This window comes from Calidris pugnax, unplaced genomic scaffold (assembly GCF_001431845.1).
Source record: "Calidris pugnax isolate Ruff unplaced genomic scaffold, ASM143184v1 scaffold113, whole genome shotgun sequence".
Taxonomy (NCBI): domain Eukaryota; kingdom Metazoa; phylum Chordata; class Aves; order Charadriiformes; family Scolopacidae; genus Calidris; species Calidris pugnax.
Window position 1 is genome coordinate 1991641 of NW_015090879.1, and position 22562 is coordinate 2014202.

Sequence of the window (22562 nt, forward strand, 5' to 3'; positions counted from 1 at the left end):
TTTTTCGTTTAAATTAATGATAACCCCCCCCCCCCCCGTTTGTTTTCTCTTTTCAGGGCAAAATCAAAAAATGGGGGTCGGTGTTTAAGGGAGAGGTTAGAGAAAATCGGGCTAAATCTCCCCGCGGGACGGCGCAAAGCTGCCAACGTCACCCTCCTGACGTCCCTCGTGGAAGGTGAGAGTCTCCCCTCTCCTGTGGAGGAAGGGAATGCCCAAACTTCATTTGCAGCTCCCCACAAATGAGAACACTTAAACCAAAGAAGGCAGTGGTCACCGCCGGCCGAGGCTGGGGCCGTCCCCACACAAGTCTCCCTGCTGATCCCAGCACATCCGTCTCCCCAAACTCAGACATTTCTGTGGGACCAGTCACAGCCCGTGGGGGGGAGGCGCCCGCAGCCGGGACGGGGCCACGAGCTTCCTTTTGGCTGGATCTAAGGGTGTCCTTCCCGCCTGGGAACCAGTTCTCGTGGTGCTTAGTCAGGTTGGCAGAAACCCCAGGACAAAAAGGCTTGAATAAAGCGGTATAAAGAGTTTCACCGCTGGGTTTAGCTCGGTTTGGAGCTTGGATCTGCAGCACCAAACACCCAGTGAGGACACAGCCCAGGGGCAGCATCGACCCCTTCTGTCACAGAATCACAGAATCTTCTAGGTTGGAAGGGACCTTAAAGATCATCTTGTCCAACCGTCAACCGAACTGACAAAAATAGACACCCACACAACAAACAAGAAGCATCATCACTAAACCATACCTCCCAGCACTACATCAACCCGTCTTTTGAACACCTCCAGGGAGGCTCCATCATCACTCGGGGCCATCTTTTATCTCCCGTAAGAAGGAGATGCCCCGTGTCCCTCCCCTGGGAGAGCGGGGGCCGGGGGGACAGGGAGGAGGCACCGCACAGCCCCGAGGTGCTGCGGGAGGACGGGGGGTCAGCAGCAGCGTCCCTCAGAGGGAGGGCTGACTGTGGAATCATAGAATCACAGAATTGTCTGGGTTGGAAGGGACCTTTAAGATCATCAACCATCAACCTGACTCTGATAAAAACCACGACGTCGTGTTTCTAAGCACCACGTCAACCCACCTGTTAAACACCTGCGGGGATGGTGACTCCACCACCTCCCTGGGCAGCCCATTCCAAGGCTTAATAACCCTTTCAGGGTAAAAATTTTCCCTAATCTCCAATCTGAACCTCCCCTGGGACAACTTGAGGCCGTTTCCTCTTGTCCCATCTCCTGTGACTTGGGAAAAGAGACCAAACCCCCACCTCTCTACACCCTCCTTGCAAGGAGTTGCAGAGAGCAAGAAGGTCTCCCCTCAGCCTCCTTTTCTCCAGGGTGAACACCCCCAGCTCCCTCAGCTGCTCCTCATAAGGCTTGTGCTTCAGACCCTTCTTTTTGGGCTCCAGACCCTTCTCCTTCTTCTCCAGACCCTTCTCCTTCTTCTCCAGACCCCTCACCAGCTCCATTGCCCATCTCTGGACCCACTCCAGCATCTCAATGTCTTTTTTGTGGTGAGGGGCCCACCCTTAGGTGTGACCTGCCCTGACGTGTGAGGTGCCCCTGCTCAAAACTGCTTGTTTATTTGCTCCCCTCCTACTTTTTGCCCTATGGAAATGATGATGTCTCTGCTGCCTCTTGGGAGAAAAGGGGCACGGGGTGCAAACAAACGCACCGAGGGCTCCGACTCCCTCCCAGCTTCGGAATCCATTGTGTTTGTGCCCAGCATGTTGGAGGCAGCTGCCTGCAGTTTCTGAATAGAAAATCATCTCCATTGTTGCCGGCAAATTAAATGACCCGCTTCATTAGGCGGAGGTTGTTACTGAGGGCAGTTGGTTCGTGCTGAATGAAAGGCTGATTTCCATTAAAAGAAAAGACAGAAAAGAATGAAAGAAAGAAAGAAAGGAAGGAAGAAACGTACAGTTTGATTTCAGGTGGCTGCTGATGTTTTGGTTACCGCTTACCAGCCCATAGTAAATAAAAGGGTGCTTGATGGATATAATTTCCTCCTGCACGTAAGGGTGGTGGTACCCGGAGTCGTGTCACCCGGAGGAAGGTGCTATTGCATTGTCATTACTCTGCTCACAGAAACTGGCCCCTCTGCCCCAGGCACCCTCTTTCCTGGACATTTGCTGCCTTGATTTAATTTGTTTTCTCCCCTCTCCCTTCGCAACGCCTGGTCATTTAGAAAAAAAAAACAAAACTGGGTGCTTTTTTGAGTGATAGATTTTAACGATAGACTTTTTCTTACACTGACCCACAGCTGTTTGTATGGATGGGGGAGAACGGGTGCTGGGGAGCCCAGGGACTTTAATGATAGATTTTTTTCTTACACTGACCCACAGCTGTTTGCATGGACGGGGGAGAACGGGTGCTGGGGAGCCCAGGGAGTGTTGCAAAGGCTGCAGGTAGAAACGCAGCCTCCTTGGGGAGCCTTTGCCACCTACCCCCAGCCCTGGCCCTCTCTCGGGCATCCTCTCGGTGGGAGCAGCTCCAGCAGGGCCCCAGGGGAGCAGCAGGGCTAGAGGTGTGTGTTCAGAGTGGTCCCTCTGGCCTCCTGCCCCCACAGTGATCCCTCTGCTCCCCTGGGCTCCCGCTCCTTGTCCCCTCCACAGGAATCTCCCTCTGAGCCAGCACCTAAATTGCCTGTAAAAGTCGCCCACACTCACGGTGGAAATAAATCCTGGCTCCAGCCTCAGCTCTCACCCTGAGGTCACAGCCCTTTTTAATCCTCACAACAACTGCTTTTCAGCAGCTCTTACTTTCTGATAGTTTTTTGACACACAGACAGCTGCAGCTCTGATTCTCCAGGTTCACCTCATTTGCTCTTTCTTTGGAGGAGGAGATAAAGTGGAAAGTGTTATCATTTTAGGAGAAACTCAGATGCTTTCCCCATAACGTGGCTCCGCAGAGGGAGCTCCAGGAGCTGGGGAGCCTGGGATGGGATCTAGGTTAATGCTGTCAGGATGGATGGCCTAATACGAGTGAGCAGCAGGGGGGCAAGTCAAATTAGCTCTGCCTGCCCGACCGGGATTTCGGGTGTTGGGCATGATCGATTGCCATCAGCTCTGATTATTTCCACGGGGACGCCTGGAGATGGATCAATTCCATCAGTGGGTGGGCATTTCCATGGGGTGATGGATACGCTGCCGGCGCGTCCCGCCCGAGGGCCCCCGCTCGCCACGGGAGGATGTCACCCCCTTCCTCCTGCCCCCTTCTCACAGCCCCGTCTCCTCTTGCGGTCACGGGGCTAAAGTGGCTTTTTCACTCTCCAGCCCCATTTTAAATCTCTGCTGAATTGGGAATTTTTGGAAGAAGCGGGGAGAGAAAGATGGAGCGAGGAAAGTGCCCAAGTGAGAACCCCCCCCCCCCTTTTGGAGGAGCAGCCCAGAGTCACCCCTCGTCTTGCTCTAACTCCAGCACCATCCTGATGCTTTATTAAATCTGGCAAAAGAAGGAACCAGCTTCTGTTTAGAGCTGGCTGAAAGAGCTGGGACTCTTTAATCTGGAGAAGAGAAGGCTGAGGGGAGACCTTATTAATGCCTACAAGTATCTCAAGGGCAGGCTGAGGGAGGAGGGAACCAGACTCTTTTCAGTAGTTGCCAGTGAGAGGACAAGGGGCAACGGGCACAAGTTGGAACATAAAGGGTTCCACTTGAATATGAGGAAGAACTTTTTCAGGGTGAGGGTGACGGAGCCCTGGAACAGGCTGCCCAGGGAGGGTGTGGAGTCCCCTTCTTTGGAGATTTTCAAGACCCGCCTGGATGCTCCTGAGTAACATGCTCTGACAAGCTCTGGGTGGTCCTGCTTTGGCAGGGGAGTTGGACTAGACAATCTCTATGGTCCCTTCCAACTCTAAAAATTCAGTGAAATGGGTCATTTAGACCCAGGTGGAGCAATTGTCTGACAGAGGAGCGTAAGAAACTCGTAGTGGTGTCTCTGCACCAAGAGCCGAAGGTGGAGAGAGTTCCTGGGGACAACTGAGAAAGGGAAGTGCTCTGGTCCCAGCAGGAATAAGGCACCTCGGTGAGAAGTGGCCACAGAAAGTGGTTCCCTTTGAGGAGGGTGCTGACGCTTGTCCATCTGTCCTGCCCGTAGGTGAAGCCGTTCACCTGGCTCGGGATTTTGGCTACGTGTGTGAAACGGAGTTCCCAGCCAAGGCAGCAGCAGAGTACCTGTGCCGCCAGCACTCCGACCCCGCCGAGCTCCACACCAGGAAAAACATGCTGCTGGCGACCAAGTGAGTACGGATGGCAACCAGGCACCCCGTGGTCAGTACCAGCAGCCCAGGAGGGCAGCGTTAGCCCCGAAAGCTTCCCCTTTTGTGGGGAAGAGATGGCCTCACACACTGCTCACAGATGTGGGAGAGGCAGCAAGGCGAATAGTTAGCACGGATTGAAGGGCTGCTCTGACACAGGAGGGGGTAACGTGGCCCCGGGGAGCATTTTGACTCGGGCACCAGCTCCCTCTCTGCACCCAGGGGATGTGATGCTACGATGTCCTCAGGCTGGAGCTGAAAACCCCCAGGGGGGAGGCAGCTGCTGGGGCAGGGAATGGGAAAAGAGACCCCAAACACCGCGTCCCAGCAGCATTTACAGTAACACCAACCTCTCTCTCTCTCGCAGGCAAATTTGTAAAGAGTTTGCAGACTTGATAGCCCAGGATCGCTCTCCGCTGGGGAACAGCCGCCCCTCGCTCATCCTGGAGCCCGGTGTCCAGAGCTGTTTGACTCATTTCAGCCTGATAACCCACGGCTTCGGGGGCCCGGCCATCTGCGCCGCCCTCACCGCCTTCCAAAACTACCTGGTGGAGTCCCTCAAGGGGCTGGATAAAATGTTCCTGAGCAGCACGGGGAACGGGCACGCGGCCGGAGACTCCAAAGCCTCAGAAAAAGAAGTGAAACATCGGAAATGAGGTGCTGTCTCCTTCCCTCTCCCCGGTCACCGTGTGAGAGCACCGGGGCTGGGGGGAAAAGATGATCCAGTGCACTGTTTTCTGAACTGCTACGGTTGAACTTGGGCTGAGACTCGTAAAGGAAACAAAGAAAAGACAAAAATAATAATAATAAAAAAGAAGATTTAAAGAATTTAAGAAGAAAACAACTCCAATGGGCATAGTGAGAGTGAAAAAAATAAGCCAGGTTAATGGCTTTGGGGGTTTGCCTTTTTTTTTTATTTTATTTGATAAATCGTGGATGATGCAGGAAGCCAAGTCATGTGCAATTTTATTTTGTTTTGGTTTTTTTTTGCTTTTTTTTTTTTTAAATCCTGTAGTGAAATCCAGACACGCTCCAGGAATTTTTTTCCAACTGAAAAACTGAGAAGAAAGAAGAAAAGCCTCATCCAGGGCAGAGGCAGGAGCAGCAGAGGGCAGGGAGCTGGATCACGGTACCTGGATTTATCAGCTGCTTTTGACAGGCAACCACATGGGAAACCTTCCTGGTTCCCCACCTGCAGCCCAGTCCTAAAGCCAGGCCAAGAGAGGATTTGCCAGCAGAACTGCTTGGGATGTAAAGCAGTTTCAGACTTCGTTTACAGTTTTCAAACTGAGACTCAAGGTGGATTTTCCCCAGAATGAACCCCACGGTTCCCCGGGCAGAGACCCGTCCAAATCCTGTAGTGAAATCCAGACACGCTCCAGGAATTTTTTTCCAACTGAAAAACTGAGAAGAAAGAAGAAAAGCCTCATCCAGGGCAGAGGCAGGAGCAGCAGAGGGCAGGGAGCTGGATCACGGTACCTGGATTTATCAGCTGCTTTTGACAGGCAACCACATGGGAAACCTTCCTGGTTCCCCACCTGCAGCCCAGTCCTAAAGCCAGGCCAAGAGAGGATTTGCCAGCAGAACTGCTTGGGATGTAAAGCAGTTTCAGACTTCGTTTACAGTTTTCAAACTGAGACTCAAGGTGGATTTTCCCCAGAATGAACCCCACGGTTCCCCGGGCAGAGACCCGTCCCCACGGCCGCGGTCCCAGCGGGGGGAAAAGCAGGTGAAGTTAAACCCAGGACTAATGAAAACTCCACAACCTACAGATAACAGCACACACGTTTCTAAAATTAATAATAATTAATAAAGCACAAGGAGCAGAACTTGAACCAGGCCAAACTGAACTGTTCTAAATCTGTATATATTTATTTATGTGTAATTAAAAGCTGAAAGTTTTAAAATGTCCAGTGCAAGTTATTTATATCAAATTGAGGGGGGTTTTTTGTTTTGTTTTGCCTTTTTTTTGTTTGTTTGTTTTCAGGCTTTATTTGTTTTTTGTTTTGTTTTGTTTGTTTTTCGGTTTTTTGTTTTGTTTTGCCTTTTTTTTTGTTTGTTTGTTTTCAGTTTTTATTTGTTTTTTGTTTTGTTTTGTTTGTTTTTTTTTGAAAGATGAAAGTCTTTGGATTTTCTGCCATTAGAAATGGGAATGAAGTTTTGGATCCACAAAACTGTAGCATGGACAAGATAGGCTGTGATGATAATGACTATAGAAGTTTCTGCAGGATTTTGTACTTGCTGTTGTTTCTCTTAATGCTGCAATAGATGTACAACACCCACACCACGATGTCATTCTCATTATCTCAATAAACCTCTTTTTATTTGAAGGAAGCACCTCCATCGTCTTTGTGAGCAAGGATCCTTCTGCCTCTGTGAAATATTATATAGATTTTATAGTGAAATATTATATAGATTTTTACAAACTGTCTCCTCTGGTTCCGTGGTTGATGTTTGATCTGTGCAGTCACAAATGAAGTGCTCGGAGGGTGCCAGGAGCTGGAGTTAATGCCCCCAAATCCCAAAGCCATCGTGGCCGAGCCGCCGGCGCCTCCGGTAGCGCCGGGGATGAATAATGAACCCATGTGTTTGAGGTGCTCCAGAACTACTTGGGGCAGTCAAATCTAAACCTGTCTGCGAGGAGCTGCAGCAGGACCTCGTGGTATCAAGACAAGGAGTGATAAATTAGCAGATAAAATCACCCCACTAAGCCACATGCAATGAAGGGCTCCCGATGAGCTGCTGCGTTTGTGGCGTTATTAAGGCAGGACTCTGAGAACAGCCACCTCGTGCTCACAGGAGCTTGGAAACGCAAAGAAAATGATGGGAATTGTTAGATAAAGATTAAAAAAATCCAGAGCACTGATGATAGTGCATGGCACGTGCGTTTGTACAGTATTATATTGGACTTTTCTCAAGGCTGTACCCATCAGTTTTCTCTGGAGGCTGCAGAATAGGCTGGTGATAATAGAGAAATCATCACAGTCCCCAAAAAGGACCACAGGCTTCCAGAGGGGAGGGATTTTCCTTTTAGAAAATTGTGAAAAAAAAAACACAAAACAACATTTTCTGTACTAATATAATTTGTGTGGATGGCTCAGAGTCAGAAACTCACAGCTAGATACTCCCTTCAAGAGCTTAGGGATGGATTTGAATTGGGAATGGGATTGGAAACGTCCCTTGGTATGAGGTTTGTGAAAGCAAAGACCTCAGTGACAGGCTCTGCAGGTCTGGTTTTGGTCTGGACCTTCCCAAAGGAAGAGTCAGGGAAGAAGGAGGAGCCAGGGAGCAGAATGGAAATACTACAGACACATTAGAGGCTTGTTTACACTTCAAAGCTGTTTTGGATAATTCAGGGTGTAAGCTGAAAGCACAAAAACTATTCCTATTTAAAATTATTCCAAAATAGGAGGGCCCTGTTCTGCATCAGCATAATCCACGCTTAAAATGGATTACGATAAAGGAGAGTAAGGTACTTTTGTGCTACAACACAGGTTTCCCTACATGGACCCTACACGGAGTTATTTAGGGTAATCACCCTGAAATAATTCAATTTGCAGGTGTCCTCTGATGCACGGTATCAGAGAAGAGCAAACTACGGTCCCATACGTGATGAAAGTGTGTGTGTGCACTGTAATATCCAGGTGTGAAACATAATTTCATAATGTGATCATCTTATGAAAAGCTGACGTGGTCGGGGCACTCTTTGAATATCAAGGAATTCTCAGCCATCGCGGGGACGAGCCACGCGGAACCGGGAGCTGCCGACAGTAATTACGTGCCATGTCCATGGGGTGGAAAAATACCTCCCTCCTCATTTTCCTCTCTGGGTAACTGCGAGGCTTTTGAATGTTTGATGAGGAACAGTCTGGTGCCTGAGACACCAGGATGCCACCAATTACCTTTTAATTGGGAGGAAGTTTGACGATTTGGATTCACTTCTTGATTCTGCCAGGGATGCTCAAGACCAACGATGGACGTGACACGTGGGATGAACCTTCTAAAAGCACTGAGAGTTCGTCCATTTCCCAACATTTTGGGCACTTCCCTTTCTGCAGACCCACAGAGATGCCCAAGAAGAGCAGTTTTCCAAGGCTGGACCAGGCCAATTATTATTATTATGAGTTAGTACCGGAGTTCCCCTCCCGGCTCACTGTCAAACAGCATCCCCTGATGTGCTCTTTGCCTCTCCACCCTAGGAGGAAAAAAAAGAAAAAAAAAAGAGGAAAAAAAAAAAAAAAAAGAGGAAAAAAAAAAAAAAAAAGAGGAAAAAAAAAAAAAAAAAGAGGAAAAAAAAAAAAAAAAAGAGGAAAAAAAAAAAAAAAAAGAGGAAAAAAAAAAAAAAAAAGAGGAAAAAAAAAAAAAAAAAGAGGAAAAAAAAAAAGGCATTTACACAATTCATGGTTCAACCCGGGTATAAATTCCCACACTGATTACAAATATTATCGTGGGAAAAGACATGGGATCGTGTCAAAGAGTAAAAATAGATTCAGACTCATGGTTTCTACGCTTGTTATAGAACACTCTGGAATTTCAATCCAAAAGGGGAATTGAAAAAAAAAGAAAATATCTTTTTTGAATTTATTTTGAATGAATGACAAGTCCAGGGAAACCACATGACAATCTTTGAGAAGTGAGAAAGAAGAACATTAAGAAAAACATTTCATTCCCAACAGCAGCCACCCCGAGGGCGACGCGGGGGTAAGAGTGACCTGGGACCTGCATCTTCAACATAAACAAGCCGAGGTGGTGCTGGCACTTCTGCAGGGCTTTGGACAGGCTAAATAATTACCTTTAAGCAGGCCACCTTAAAAGCAAGAGGGTAATAATAGCTCTCCGTGCTAAAGCAACACAATAAACAGACTTTGCTGACCTGTAGTTAATGCATTCTTTCATAAATGAGAGAGTTCATTAAATTCCAGACTTTACATAGAGAACCCAAGAAGCCACGCACCGTCAGCGAGCAAAGGAAGTTTTTCCTGTTGGTGCAACTGAATCAAAACACCAAAACCGAAACCATTTTTCAAATCAGGCAGGAAAACAAGTGTTGTTTGCAAGGGTGACAAAACGCGTGTCTCAGGGATGATTGACTTGGCCGCCCAGAGAGATGGCACGGAGCCCTGTGTGGCACACGGCTACAGCCTTGGTTACCCAAACAGATTTGGGGAGAAACAGCCCAAACCCAGTCACTACACGGCACCTGAACACGCTGAGCCAGGAGGTATCATTTTGGGTCTTCCTGCCTGACCTCCTGTAGGTTGCAGAGGATTCCCAGTGTGGCCACCTGAGCATCCCCACATTTTCAACAGGATCCCATAAGCAGCGGTGACGATTCCAGACACTGGGGAGACACCCAAGCTTTGCCCCATGGTTGTGGGGCTGATACATCCCAGTGACCTCCGGGGCAGGCAGCAGAAGCGATGCCCATGTTATCCTGGATGGCTCCTTGGTAGGTTTTTATCCTCACACCTTCAGATGCTTCTTATTCGATTCTTTGCAGCAGAGAAAAGGCTAAAATTATACCCTGAAATTCAGAATTATTTCCCCTAAGGATAACTTCATCTCAGTATCAAAGGTTACGGCCAAAGAAGATTTGTTAAGTGTAGACAACTCAGCTCTTTTTTGGGTGTGAAATGAGTTCAGAGAAAGATCAAGCTCTCGCACCGAGTTGAGAAGTTCTGCAGAGTGTCAAGATGTGTCTGGATGTTCTTCTCACCTGCTGATGGCTCTGTCCCTGCAGAAGGACCTTGGGTTCCCCTCGAGTTTTCCACTGTACAGAGCATTAAATTGGCTAAAGGATCCCCAAGAGGCAGCATTTTCTCAGCACGACTGAATGACCTGTGCTCAAAAAACCCTGATAATCAGTTCACCATCCTCCTCTGTCCACACCCAGAATTTCATGTGTTCTATGTGGTTCTATTTATTTTCTCACAGAAGAGATAAATTTCAGCTAATTCTGCAACGGTAGCTTGGATTTATTTATTCTCAAGTCTGTGCTACAAGTAGTAAATCCCATTCCTTCCACGTGCCACTCCAGGTCCTCCCCTGTGTCCTCCCCACTCCAGTCAAACTCACCCTGTGGTACAGACCTGGTCACAGCAGATCCCTGGAGGCTTTTACTTGAGCTCCAGAAGGTCTGTGGCTGAAACACTGCACGCTTTCATTCTGGAGTTCATGAGAGCTTCACCACACCTTGGAGACTTCACTGTTTCCAACCACTACATGGAATTGGAGACAGCTGACTTGCTTGTGTTTCCTACATAGATTGTATCATCCAGGGATGCTTCTTTTCCAACAGGTTTACTTCTCAGCACACAGCAAATCTTTTCAAAAAAGGAACATTTCCTATGAAATAATTTCATGCAATCCAATGCAATCAGCACATCCGACTATTTGTCTCAGGAAGGTTACCTTTAGGTCCTACCAGTACCACATCGTGCCATCAGACATCAAATCCTCTTTGCATTAGGCCCTGGACAAAGAGACCTTACCCCAACACTGCTATTTCAGTAGACAAGATTAAAAAGGAAATAGTTACCTGCATCTTAGAGAAAACAGATGCCATACACAGAATTACAGCGATTTGCAGAGGGACACATAGGGATTTGGGGAAAAAGATGGGATCCAAACCCAGATAATTCAAGTCTAGCACCATAACTTAAAGAAAAAAAAAACAACCAAAAAATAGAACTAGTTTCAATAGTCCATTCCAGACAAAGATCTAGTCTCTACATTTATTATTTTATTTCCAATAATAAAAAGTTATCTCCTTTAAGATCCCCTGTCCTACTTCACTGCCTGATGGTTCATTGCCAAAACGAGAGGAGCATCCAAAGGGGGAAGGGAACCTGAGGTGTTGGTGCTGCTGAGGAGGAGCGCGGTGGAAAGGCCAGTTTGCTCAGTCGGGACAATGGAAAGAGCCTTTCTACACCCTCTGTGTAATGTGCTGCTGTTTTGACTCTTAAATGGACCCTGGCACCAGAGGGAATTGCTGCAGCCCAGGCCTCCCACTCCTGACCCATTTTCATTTCATTTCCTCCCCCTCAGCCCTGTCATATGTCAGGAGCACATTATACCTTTGAGAGTTTCCTGCTAATTTGGTGATCACAGGGAGCCTCCAGAAGAACACAGTAATTACCGCGCTAAATCAGAGGAGTCTTTCAGCACAGATAGCTCTGACTCTGCCCCGTCCAGGAGCTCTTTGTGAGGAAGAGGAGGCTTGGCAGAGTTCTCTGGAGATGGGAGCAGGACGGGGACACCATCACTGCCTTGGGTGCCACAGCCTCATGTTCATAGGGAAAGAGGCAGGTTTCAGGCAAACTGGGAAGCATTCAGCTGTCCCCAGGGAAAAGATAAAGGCAAAAGAGGTGGGAAACCCATCCACCCTATGGAGCATCTTCCATAACATTTGGAAGAAAGATGGAGAGTTTATAGAATCTACAGGTCTCACCTGGTAAAGTCTGAAGACTTTCATGAAAAGACAAAAAATGTTCTTAAAAAAAGTTGTCGTAGTGCCTTTGAGTCTGCTGAGCTAAGGGGTAATTCAGCTGAGTGCTGTGAAGAAAAATAGTTCTGTTCAGTTCGGGGCACAGATTTTTTCCTATTAATGCCATATGTTAATAAGCTTTTTCACAGCTTTTGAACATAAAGAACCTTTTGGTTTCGTTCTCCACAAATTTTGGAGCCAACGCAGAAACCAACCCCAAACCCGTGTGGCTTTACAGCTCCTAAAAACATCAGCAGAGGTTAACCTCAAACCTTTAACCACCTTCTGTAAACACTGGAGATGAAGGCAGGCTGACCCCTGACAGTGTTCACACCACCAGCCCTCCTCAGGCTTCATCAAAGCACAGGCAATAAACACCCAGGTAAATACAAGACACAAACTCAGGAGTCTCAGCTGGACCAGACAGGAGCCTGAGTGTGACGACTTGGAGGGGTTTCTCACGTGCTTCGAGTGAATACTGTAAAGACAAACAAAATTAGAACCCAGTTTTAATTGTTTTCTTCTTGAAGGTGCCCACTCAGAGCACCAGGATTAAGGATGACTATAAAAAGTGAAAAGAGAAATGGGTTTGAACGAAATCACTTTAAATGAGAGAAAATAAGAAATAAGAGGAGGATCCTTTTATACCCTGCACTTGGCCTTGCCCGGTAACAGAAGTTTCAAAGATTCAAGAAACTGCTGTTCCAAAAAAGAAGCCCATGAAATGGTGTGACAGCTTAGGAAATGTCTTCCCAGCTCCCAGATGTCAGGGGCTGGTTGTGGACTTCAAAGTCTCCAATTCCCACAAACTCCCACTGCAGACCTTGTCATTTCACAGCCAAGTGTGCTTTCTGCTAACCCCAGGACCACAGAGGTATCTTTCAGCCACGGCCTCACCACTCTCCATCTTTGTTGGGTAAAAGCAAATTAATGTGTTACAACGTCCCACATTCCAAAACAGCCATTTCAGGCTTCTCCTGATTTTTTTTTCCTAAGCAATTTTTTTTTTATTTATTTTGCTGTGGGATCACAGAAAGTTCTTTGAAAACAGGATCACAGGGTGCTGTAGCTTTTCCTCCCCAGCAGACTGTTGCCGATGAAATACCGTGAGCATCCTCACTTCAAGCCTTTTGCAAGGGAGAGCAGTAGTATCTTAAAAAAAAATAAATACTAAAGATGTGCTTTACCTCTGTGCTTGTTAGTGCTGGGAGTAGGTAGCAGAGGATGGCCTCCAGCCATTCTTTTTGGCTGTTTTGGCAAGTCACGAGCCATCTTAGCCTTCACTTGTGAAAACATGGATAATTATCTGCTTCATGGGACAACACTCCAACACTTGTGAAAAATAAAGTGTGCACATTCCAAGGAAAGAAACAATTCTCTACCTCTTCTCTGCCACTGTTGGACACACATTAACCCCTTCTCCGTGACGCTGAGGCTGTGGCCATCACAGTCCACACAGAGATGGAGGCAAACAGGCTGGGGAGGAGACACAAGGTGCACGCAAGATCACTGCCCTCTGCTGAATGGAAGAGGCTCTTGAGAAGCACCCATAAGCTCCACAAACCTCTGGCATTTGTTGCATTTCAAAAGACAACATTTAGCAAGAGGAGATCAAGATTCACTTAAGCCCACCACCATTGGGGTGGTGCTACAGCAGGGTAGTCAATAATCCTAACAAAATTGCCACAAAATACGATGGAGCCTGCTCTGTCTCCTGTCAATGAAAGGAGATGCACTGTTTTCATGTTTGTGCATAAACACTAGGAATATTTGACGCCATCAAGGAAACTGCTACTAAGCAAAAGGTGCTTTGCCCAAACCAAAATACCAGAGCCAAGTCACCGTTTCAGACAATTAGATGATTAGGTTGGCCCCACCTTGCACGGTTGCCTTGGAGTTAATATATAGATCCAAACCCCCACTGCATTTGCTGCTATTCAGATTATCCACATTTTACTTTCACCTCTCTAGAGATTCGATTGGCAGAGTTTAATTTTTCACAAATCCTGCCAATCTTTACTGCTTTACTGTATTGCAGGGGAAAAGAGAATGTACTGGCAATTCTGAACCAGATCCTTTTAAACCTCCTCTCCCCACTCCTCAGCAGCAGAGGGTTTTCTCTGTTCCTTCCACAGCTGTCTCCAGTTAGACGGCAAGAAGAAGCTTATTGGATAACGACCTAATTGCACATTAGCACAGAAACAAAACGCTTAAACTGTCACTTTACATTTTCAAGACAACTAACTTATTTTTACATGGTCCTCAGCACGTCAGGAGCACACAGGGCTTCAAACCAGCATCGTCAAGGCCATGGAAAATAAAGAGAAGGTGCAGGAATTCCACCATTTCCATTTGGCTTTTTATAAATCTGTTAAAACAACTTGTCCATTCTGTTCAATCAGTGCTCGAATGAAAATTTCCTGCCCTTAATTACTGTTGATGGCAGACTGATAGCAACACACGGAAACTCTGTATAAGGTTAAACCTTCAGAGGGAAGGAACTAAAAATGGCTTGAAGGACAAAGTTTTTATGAGCAGGGTAAATTTACAGACACGGTATGTACAGAGCTTCACAGGCAGCAGCCAGAGGTTTTTCCTGCCTTAGATACTGAGCGATTTTATGCAAAAAGAATATTCTGTCCCTGCTTCAGACTGGAAAATGGAATCAACCACATTCTAAGCTCAATGAACATAATCCATAGTGTCAGCCCTGGCACTGGCCAATACTTCTTGTAGGAGCCACTGTCAAAACTAGAGCCAAGAGCAAACACAAACACATCCTTGGGAGAGTCGAGCCTGATCCCTCCCCTCTGCTCCCACATCCTCACCCCGAACAGTGACAGCTTTTTTGCAAACAAGGTTTCTGCCAGTGACTGTTTCATCACAGCACCAGGAACAGAAGTCAGAGAGCACCAGGAATACCCTACAGCATTGCTCCAAACAGCTTTATTTCTGCATCTTCGATAAATCTATCGCTGTGGAGTCACTCCAGGGGCTCACTGGTTCGACAAGCACCACATGGGGAGGGCCCTCAGGTTCACACAGAAAAAGCAACCCCTGCCCCAAGCATTTCACCCACCCACGCCTGGAGGGTCTCCTGTTTAACTCAATGGGGTCGTGGATTTGCTGGCCTGGAGGAATCCTGGAGAAATCCTAGAGAAATCCTGGGGAAAGACGCGGGTGAATCACCCTGGGGCACTGTCCCCCCCAGCAGTTCCACAAAGGCTGGATCCAGCAACAGGGAGGTAGTTTTTAACCTTCAGCCATTTCTATTTCTGTTTGCACGTCAGTGCTCAGCTGTCACTTGCCACCCCACACAGGGAGAATCCATCTCTCCAGACCCCTTCTAGCCATCAGGTCACCTTTAGGACAGCAGAACTGTCCTGACCACGTTACAGACTTGTGCTAATTACAATTACACCAGTACAAGTACTGATGACTCACTCTGTGCCAGTGTTTCTTGGTCTTTCTAGGCATGAAGGTCTACAGATGCACGCTTTCTTCCAAGAAAAGGTATAATTAAACACCAAGAAAAAGACCCCCGAGCTCTGCACCTACACCCACATCCTTCTCTCAGCAAAGCACTCCCAGCCTGAGGTGGCCCAAGGCCCAGAGGCTCCGTTCCCATGTAAACCAATCTGGGAGCAGCCTCCTGGCCCGGAGGAGATGAGCGGGAGCAGTGATCTGTTACCCCCTGCTCAGGAAGAGACAGCTTCAAACAGGAAACCTAAAACGAGAAAAAGCGCCTTGTTAACTCTTTAAGCCCTGAGGCTTCGGTGGTAAAACATATGGTCAGAATTACCAGCCAAAGCAAAGCAGAACAGTGCACTGTGGCTGCACTGCCCTCCGAACATGCTACCTTGCTTTACAACATTCAGTTTTTATAATACAAAGAACAAAAAAAAACCCCCAACTTATTAGTAGAATGCAGGACTTCCTTGCAGTGCTCAATCCTTTCAGAGATTTCTTATGAAAGAGAGGCCTGTCGTGATAAATACAGATGCTTTTCAAATGGAAAGGTGCATTCTTTCCAAAAGGGGTTCCTGGATTCTAGGCAAAATATGGTTTTCAAATGCTTTAGGGCTAAACTTGAAGCAAGAAAGAAGTTTTCGTCTCCTTAAGTAATACAGATGGGAAACTTTAAACATTGATTTTTTTTTTTTTAAACAGATTCCATATATTACTGCAAAAATTAAATTTGGAGATGTTCAACTTTAAAGATCAGCTCTGTAAACCTTTAAAACAATCCAAAATTACACAGCAGAAGTATTACACCTTTCCTCAAAAAGTGTAAATTCTTGGAAAGTCCTCAAAAGAATCTACTTCCTTAGAGGCAGGGGTCCAACCTCATTGGAAGCCAATTCTTTTGTTCTTCTGCTCTGCAATAAAGCTCTGTATTTATTCATTCCTGGAGGTTGCTGCTCCCTCAGCTTCTGAGCAGCCCCTTGTATCTTCCCCTCACTGGGGGATTCAGCCCCCGTCCCTGCCCTCGGGCAAAACATATGTTCCACCCCAGCCCCAATCCAGCCAGGGTGTTTGCAAGGGAATAATTGTTTTATGTTTATTAATCACCTGCATGCAAATAGGCGCCAGTAAAAATTCCAGGCAGATTCTCTGCCAGACTCACATGATCCAGTAGCACCACAGCCCAGTTTTGGGCTCTGGGATAACGAACGCCGCCAATAAGGAGGCATCGCTCCTTTGATATGCAGTGACAAAAATATCACATCAGCTCAGCCCCTCTGCAATGACGACTTTGAAAAGAGAGACAAGAAACCTGCAAAAACATTCAACGTCAGTGGTAAAATAAATTAGAGACACTGCACATTAAGCTCAACAAATCCATTAATGCAAGATGAAGGGGTGAGATTTCAGTCACAGAACTAGAACACTCAGACTCTCCTCACGCTGGTGTGACCTGCCAAGAGAAAAGAATCAGGCAAGGACCTTCTTTCTTATAGCATGAAAAAGTTTGAAAAAGTTTTTTAAAAGAAAAAGTAAATTTTAGCAACATGTTTCAGAGTGTTATACGTCATTGGCCTTAAATAAAAGTCACCACAGCCACGACTACACAAAAACCAGTGGGTTTGAACGAAATCACTTTAAATGAGAGAAAATAAGAAATAAGAGGAGGATCCTTTTACACCCCGCACTTGGCCTTGCCCGGTAACAGAAGTTTCAAAGATTCAAGAAATTGCTGTTCCAAAAAAGAAACCCATGAAATAGTGTGACAGCTTAGGAAATGTCTTCCCAGCTCCCAGATGTCAGGGGCTGGTCGTGGACTTCAAAGTCTCCAATTCCCACATACTCCCACTGCAGAACTTGTCATTTCACAGCCAAGTGTGCTTTCTGCTAACCCCAGGACCACAGAGGTATCTTTCAGCCACGGCCTCACCACTCTCCATCTTTGTTGGGTAAAAGTTTTGGAATGTGTTACAACATCCCACATTCCAAAACAGCCATTTCAGGCTTCTCCTGATTTTTTTTTCCTAAGCAATTTTTTTTTTATTATTTATTTTGCTGTGGGATCACAGAAAGTTCTTTGAAAACAGGATCACAGGGTGCTGTAGCTTTTCCTCCCCAGCAGACTGTTGCCGATGAAATACCGTGAGCATCCTCACTTCAAGCCTTTTGCAAGGGAGAGCAGTAGTATCTTAAAAAAAAATAAATACTAAAGATGTGCTTTACCTCTGTGCTTGTTAGTGCTGGGAGTAGGTAGCAGGTTCTTTGAAAACAGGATCACAGGGTGCTGTAGCTTTTCCTCCCCAGCACACTGTTGGAGATGAAATACTGTGAGCATCCTCACTTCAAGACTTTTGCAAGGGAGAACAGTAGTATCTTAAAGAAAATAAATACTAAAGATGTGCTTGTTAGTGCTGGGAGTAGGTAGCAGAGGATGGCCTCCAGCCATTCTTTTTGGCTGTTTTGGCAAGTCACGAGCTATCTTAGCCTTCACTTGTGAAAACATGGATAATTATCTGCTTCATGGGACAACACTCCAACACTTGTGAAAAATAAAGTGTGCACATTCCAAGGAAAGAAACAATTCTCTACCTCTTCTCTGCCACTGTTGGACACACATTAACCCCTTCTCCGTGACGCTGAGGCTGTGGCCATCACAGTCCACACAGAGATGGAGGCAAACAGGCTGGGGAGGAGACACAAGGTGCACGCAAGATCACTGCCCTCTGCTGAATGGAAGAGGCTCTTGAGAAGCACCCATAAGCTCCACAAACCTCTGGCATTTGTTGCATTTAGAGGATGGCCTCCAGCCATTCTTTTTGGCTGTTTTGGCAAGTCACGAGCTATCTTAGCCTTCACTTGTGAAAACATGGATAATTATCTGCTTCATGGGACAACACTCCAACACTTGTGAAAAATAAAGTGTGCACATTCCAAGGAAAGAAACAATTCTCTACCTCTTCTCTGCCACTGTTGGACACACATTAACCCCTTCTCCGTGACGCTGAGGCTGTGGCCATCACAGTCCACACAGAGATGGAGGCAAACAGGCTGGGGAGGAGACACAAGGTGCACGCAAGATCACTGCCCTCTGCTGAATGGAAGAGGCTCCTGAGAAGCACGGATCTGCTCCACAAACCTCTGGCATTTGTTGCATTTCAAAAGACAACATTTAGCAAGAGGAGATCAAGATTCACTTAAGCCCACCACCATTGGGGTGGTGCTACAGCAGGGTAGTCAATAATCCTAACAAAATTGCCACAAAATACGATGGAGCCTGCTCTGTCTCCTGTCAATGAAAGGAGATGCACTGTTTTCATGTTTGTGCATAAACACTAGGAATATTTGACGCCATCAAGGAAACTGCTACTAAGCAAAAGGTGCTTTGCCCAAACCAAAATACCAGAGCCAAGTCACCGTTTCAGACAATTAGATGATTAGGTTGGCCCCACCTTGCACGGTTGCCTTGGAGTTAATATATAGATCCAAACCCCCACTGCATTTGCTGCTATTCAGATTATCCACATTTTACTTTCACCTCTCTAGAGATTCGATTGGCAGAGTTTAATTTTTCACAAATCCTGCCAACCTTTACTGCTTTACTGTATTGCACGGGGAAAGAGAATGTACTGGCAATTCTGAACCAGATCCTTTCAAACCTCCTCTCCCCACTCCTCAGCAGCAGAGGGTTTTCTCTGTTCCTTCCACAGCTGTCTCCAGTTAGACGGCAAGAAGAAGCTTATTGGATAACGACCTAATTGCACATTAGCACAGAAACAAAACGCTTAAACTGTCACTTTACATTTTCAAGACAACTAACTTATTTTTACATGGTCCTCAGCACGTCAGGAGCACACAGGGCTTCAAACCAGCATCGTCAAGGCCATGGAAAATAAAGAGAAGGTGCAGGAATTCCACCATTTCCATTTGGCTTTTTATAAATCTGTTAAAACAACTTGTCCATTCTGTTCAATCAGTGCTCGAATGAAAATTTCCTGCCCTTAATTACTGTTGATGGCAGACTGATAGCAACACACGGAAACTCTGTATAAGGTTAAACCTTCAGAGGGAAGGAACTAAAAATGGCTCGAAGGACAAAGTTTTTATGAGCAGGGTAAATTTACAGACACGGTATGTACAGAGCTTCACAGGCAGCAGCCAGAGGTTTTTCCTGCCTTAGATACCGAGCGATTTTATGCAAAAAGAATATTCTGTCCCTGCTTCAGACTGGAAAATGGAATCAACTGCATTCTAAGCTCAATGAACATAATCCATAGTGTCAGCCCTGGCACTGGCCAATACTTCTTGTAGGAGCCACTGTCAAAACTAGAGCCAAGAGCAAACACAAACACATCCTTGGGAGAGTCGAGCCTGATCCCTCCCCTCTGCTCCCACATCCTCACCCCGAACAGTGACAGCTTTTTTGCAAACAAGGTTTCTGCCAGTGACTGTTTCATCACAGCACCAGGAACAGAAGTCAGAGAGCACCAGGAATACCCTACAGCATTGCTCCAAACAGCTTTATTTCTGCATCTTCGATAAATCTATCGCTGTGGAGTCGCTCCAGGGGCTCACTGGTTCGACAAGCACCACATGGGGAGGGCCCTCAGGTTCACACAGAAAAAGCAACCCCTGCCCCAAGCATTTCACCCACCCACGCCTGGAGGGTCTCCTGTTTAACTCAATGGGGTCGTGGATTTGCTGGCCTGGAGGAATCCTGGAGAAATCCTAGAGAAATCCTGGGGAAAGACGCGGGTGAATCACCCTGGGGCACTGTCCCCCCCAGCAGTTCCACAAAGGCTGGATCCAGCAACAGCGAGGTAGTTTTTAACATTCAGCCATTTCTATTTCTGTTTGCACGTCAGTGCTCAGCTGTCACTTGCCACCCCACACAGGGAGAATCCATCTCTCCAGACCCCTTCTAGCCATCAGGTCACCTTTAGGACAGCAGAACTGTCCTGACCACGTTACAGACTTGTGCTAATTACAATTACACCAGTACAAGTACTGATGACTCACTCTGTGCCAGTGTTTCTTGGTCTTTCTAGGCATGAAGGTCTACAGATGCACGCTTTCTTCCAAGAAAAGGTATAATTAAACACCAAGAAAAAGACCCCCGAGCTCTGCACCTACACCCACATCCTTCTCTCAGCAAAGCACTCCCAGCCTGAGGTGGCCCAAGGCCCAGAGGCTCCGTTCCCATGTAAACCTATCTGGGAGCAGCCTCCTGGCCCGGAGGAGATGAGCGGGAGCAGTGATCTGTTACCCCCTGCTCAGGAAGAGACAGCTTCAAACAGGAAACCTAAAACGAGAAAAAGCGCCTTGTTAACTCTTTAAGCCCTGAGGCTTCGGTGGTAAAACATATGGTCAGAATTACCAGCCAAAGCAAAGCAGAACAGTGCACTGTGGCTGCACTGCCCTCCGAACATGCTACCTTGCTTTACAACATTCAGTTTTTATAATACAAAGAACAAAAAAAAACCCCCAACTTATTAGTAGAATGCAGGACTTCCTTGCAGTGCTCAATCCTTTCAGAGATTTCTTATGAAAGAGAGGCCTGTCGTGATAAATACAGATGCTTTTCAAATGGAAAGGTGCATTCTTTCCAAAAGGGGTTCCTGGATTCTAGGCAAAATATGGTTTTCAAATGCTTTAGGGCTAAACTTGAAGCAAGAAAGAAGTTTTCGTCTCCTTAAGTAATACAGATGGGAAACTTTAAACATTGATTTTTTTTTTTTTAAACAGATTCCATATATTACTGCAAAAATTAAATTTGGAGATGTTCAACTTTAAAGATCAGCTCTGTAAACCTTTAAAACAATCCAAAATTACACAGCAGAAGTATTACACCTTTCCTCAAAAAGTGTAAATTCTTGGAAAGTCCTCAAAAGAATCTACTTCCTTAGAGGCAGGGGTCCAACCTCATTGGAAGCCAATTCTTTTGTTCTTCTGCTCTGCAATAAAGCTCTGTATTTATTCATTCCTGGAGGTTGCTGCTCCCTCAGCTTCTGAGCAGCCCCTTGTATCTTCCCCTCACTGGGGGATTCAGCCCCCGTCCCTGCCCTCGGGCAAAACATATGTTCCACCCCAGCCCCAATCCAGCCAGGGTGTTTGCAAGGGAATAATTGTTTTATGTTTATTAATCACCTGCATGCAAATAGGCGCCAGTAAAAATTCCAGGCAGATTCTCTGCCAGACTCACATGATCCAGTAGCACCACAGCCCAGTTTTGGGCTCTGGGATAACGAACGCCGCCAATAAGGAGGCATCGCTCCTTTGATATGCAGTGACAAAAATATCACATCAGCTCAGCCCCTCTGCAATGACGACTTTGAAAAGAGAGACAAGAAACCTGCAAAAACATTCAACGTCAGTGGTAAAATAAATTAGAGACACTGCACATTAAGCTCAACAAATCCATTAATGCAAGATGAAGGGGTGAGATTTCAGTCACAGAACTAGAACACTCAGACTCTCCTCACGCTGGTGTGACCTGCCAAGAGAAAAGAATCAGGCAAGGACCTTCTTTCTTATAGCATGAAAAAGTTTGAAAAAGTTTTTTAAAAGAAAAAGTAAATTTTAGCAACATGTTTCAGAGTGTTATACGTCATTGGCCTTAAATAAAAGTCACCACAGCCACGACTACACAAAAACCAGCTGATAATTAAACTCATTCTGGGAAAAATTAAACTACAGTCTGATGGGACTCAGTCAAAAAATAATTTAAGTAAGGGCAGTCTAAAGAGGCAGGGTGAGTTAACACACTGGGGCTGAGAGTTTCTTCTGTGACATTGAATCTCAGTCTCTAATCCAGTTCTCACATGTTCAATAAAATGGGAAAACTTGGTCTTTAGGACTGATCACTTTTGGGAGAAAAAAAGCAACATTCTCAAGCACACCACAGAGAGAGGATCAAAAAAGCTTTGACAAATAAAGGCAGTTTGGTCTGTCACTTACCTTTCCGAGCTGAGAGCTCAGGTGTTGTGCCACACCACACAACACAGGCTGCACCCAACCAAGGACACATCCATCCTATTTCCAAGACTCTTCCCAATCTTACTCAAACACAGAAAGAGTGCCCAGAGCACTGTAAATGGTTACCTCATTCACAGCAAACCCCAGTTCAGAAGCAGTCTCAATGACAACTGCTCTCCCAAGAATCATTTCTGGACAGACTGTGAGTATCAGCCATGTGATAACTGTCTGAGGCTGTTCTGTGAACAGAGTTTTTATCTGGAAGCATCACCAACAGCCCAGACCACTCTCATGGGAACAAAGCTCTGGTGAGTGGAGAGGAATTCAAAGAGTTATGAGAAGTCCTGCAGTTTTATTTCTCATTGAGCTTCATGTTCTTCTAAA

The 22562-nt window shown here is 46.3% G+C and overlaps 1 protein-coding gene across 1 annotated transcript in view; it reads left to right on the top strand.

Annotated features, from left to right (window-relative positions):
- Positions 1-5569, top strand: part of TFAP2E (transcription factor AP-2 epsilon (activating enhancer binding protein 2 epsilon)) — a 30355-nt gene extending 24786 nt beyond the window's left edge. The window contains exons 7-9 of the mRNA XM_014946453.1: positions 57-175; positions 4096-4237; positions 4623-5569. Coding sequence (XP_014801939.1) covers positions 57-175; positions 4096-4237; positions 4623-4911 — 550 coding nt within the window. The 3' untranslated portion in view covers positions 4912-5569. The remainder of the gene's footprint in view (positions 1-56; positions 176-4095; positions 4238-4622) is intronic.
- Positions 5570-22562: the final 16993 nt, after the last annotated feature.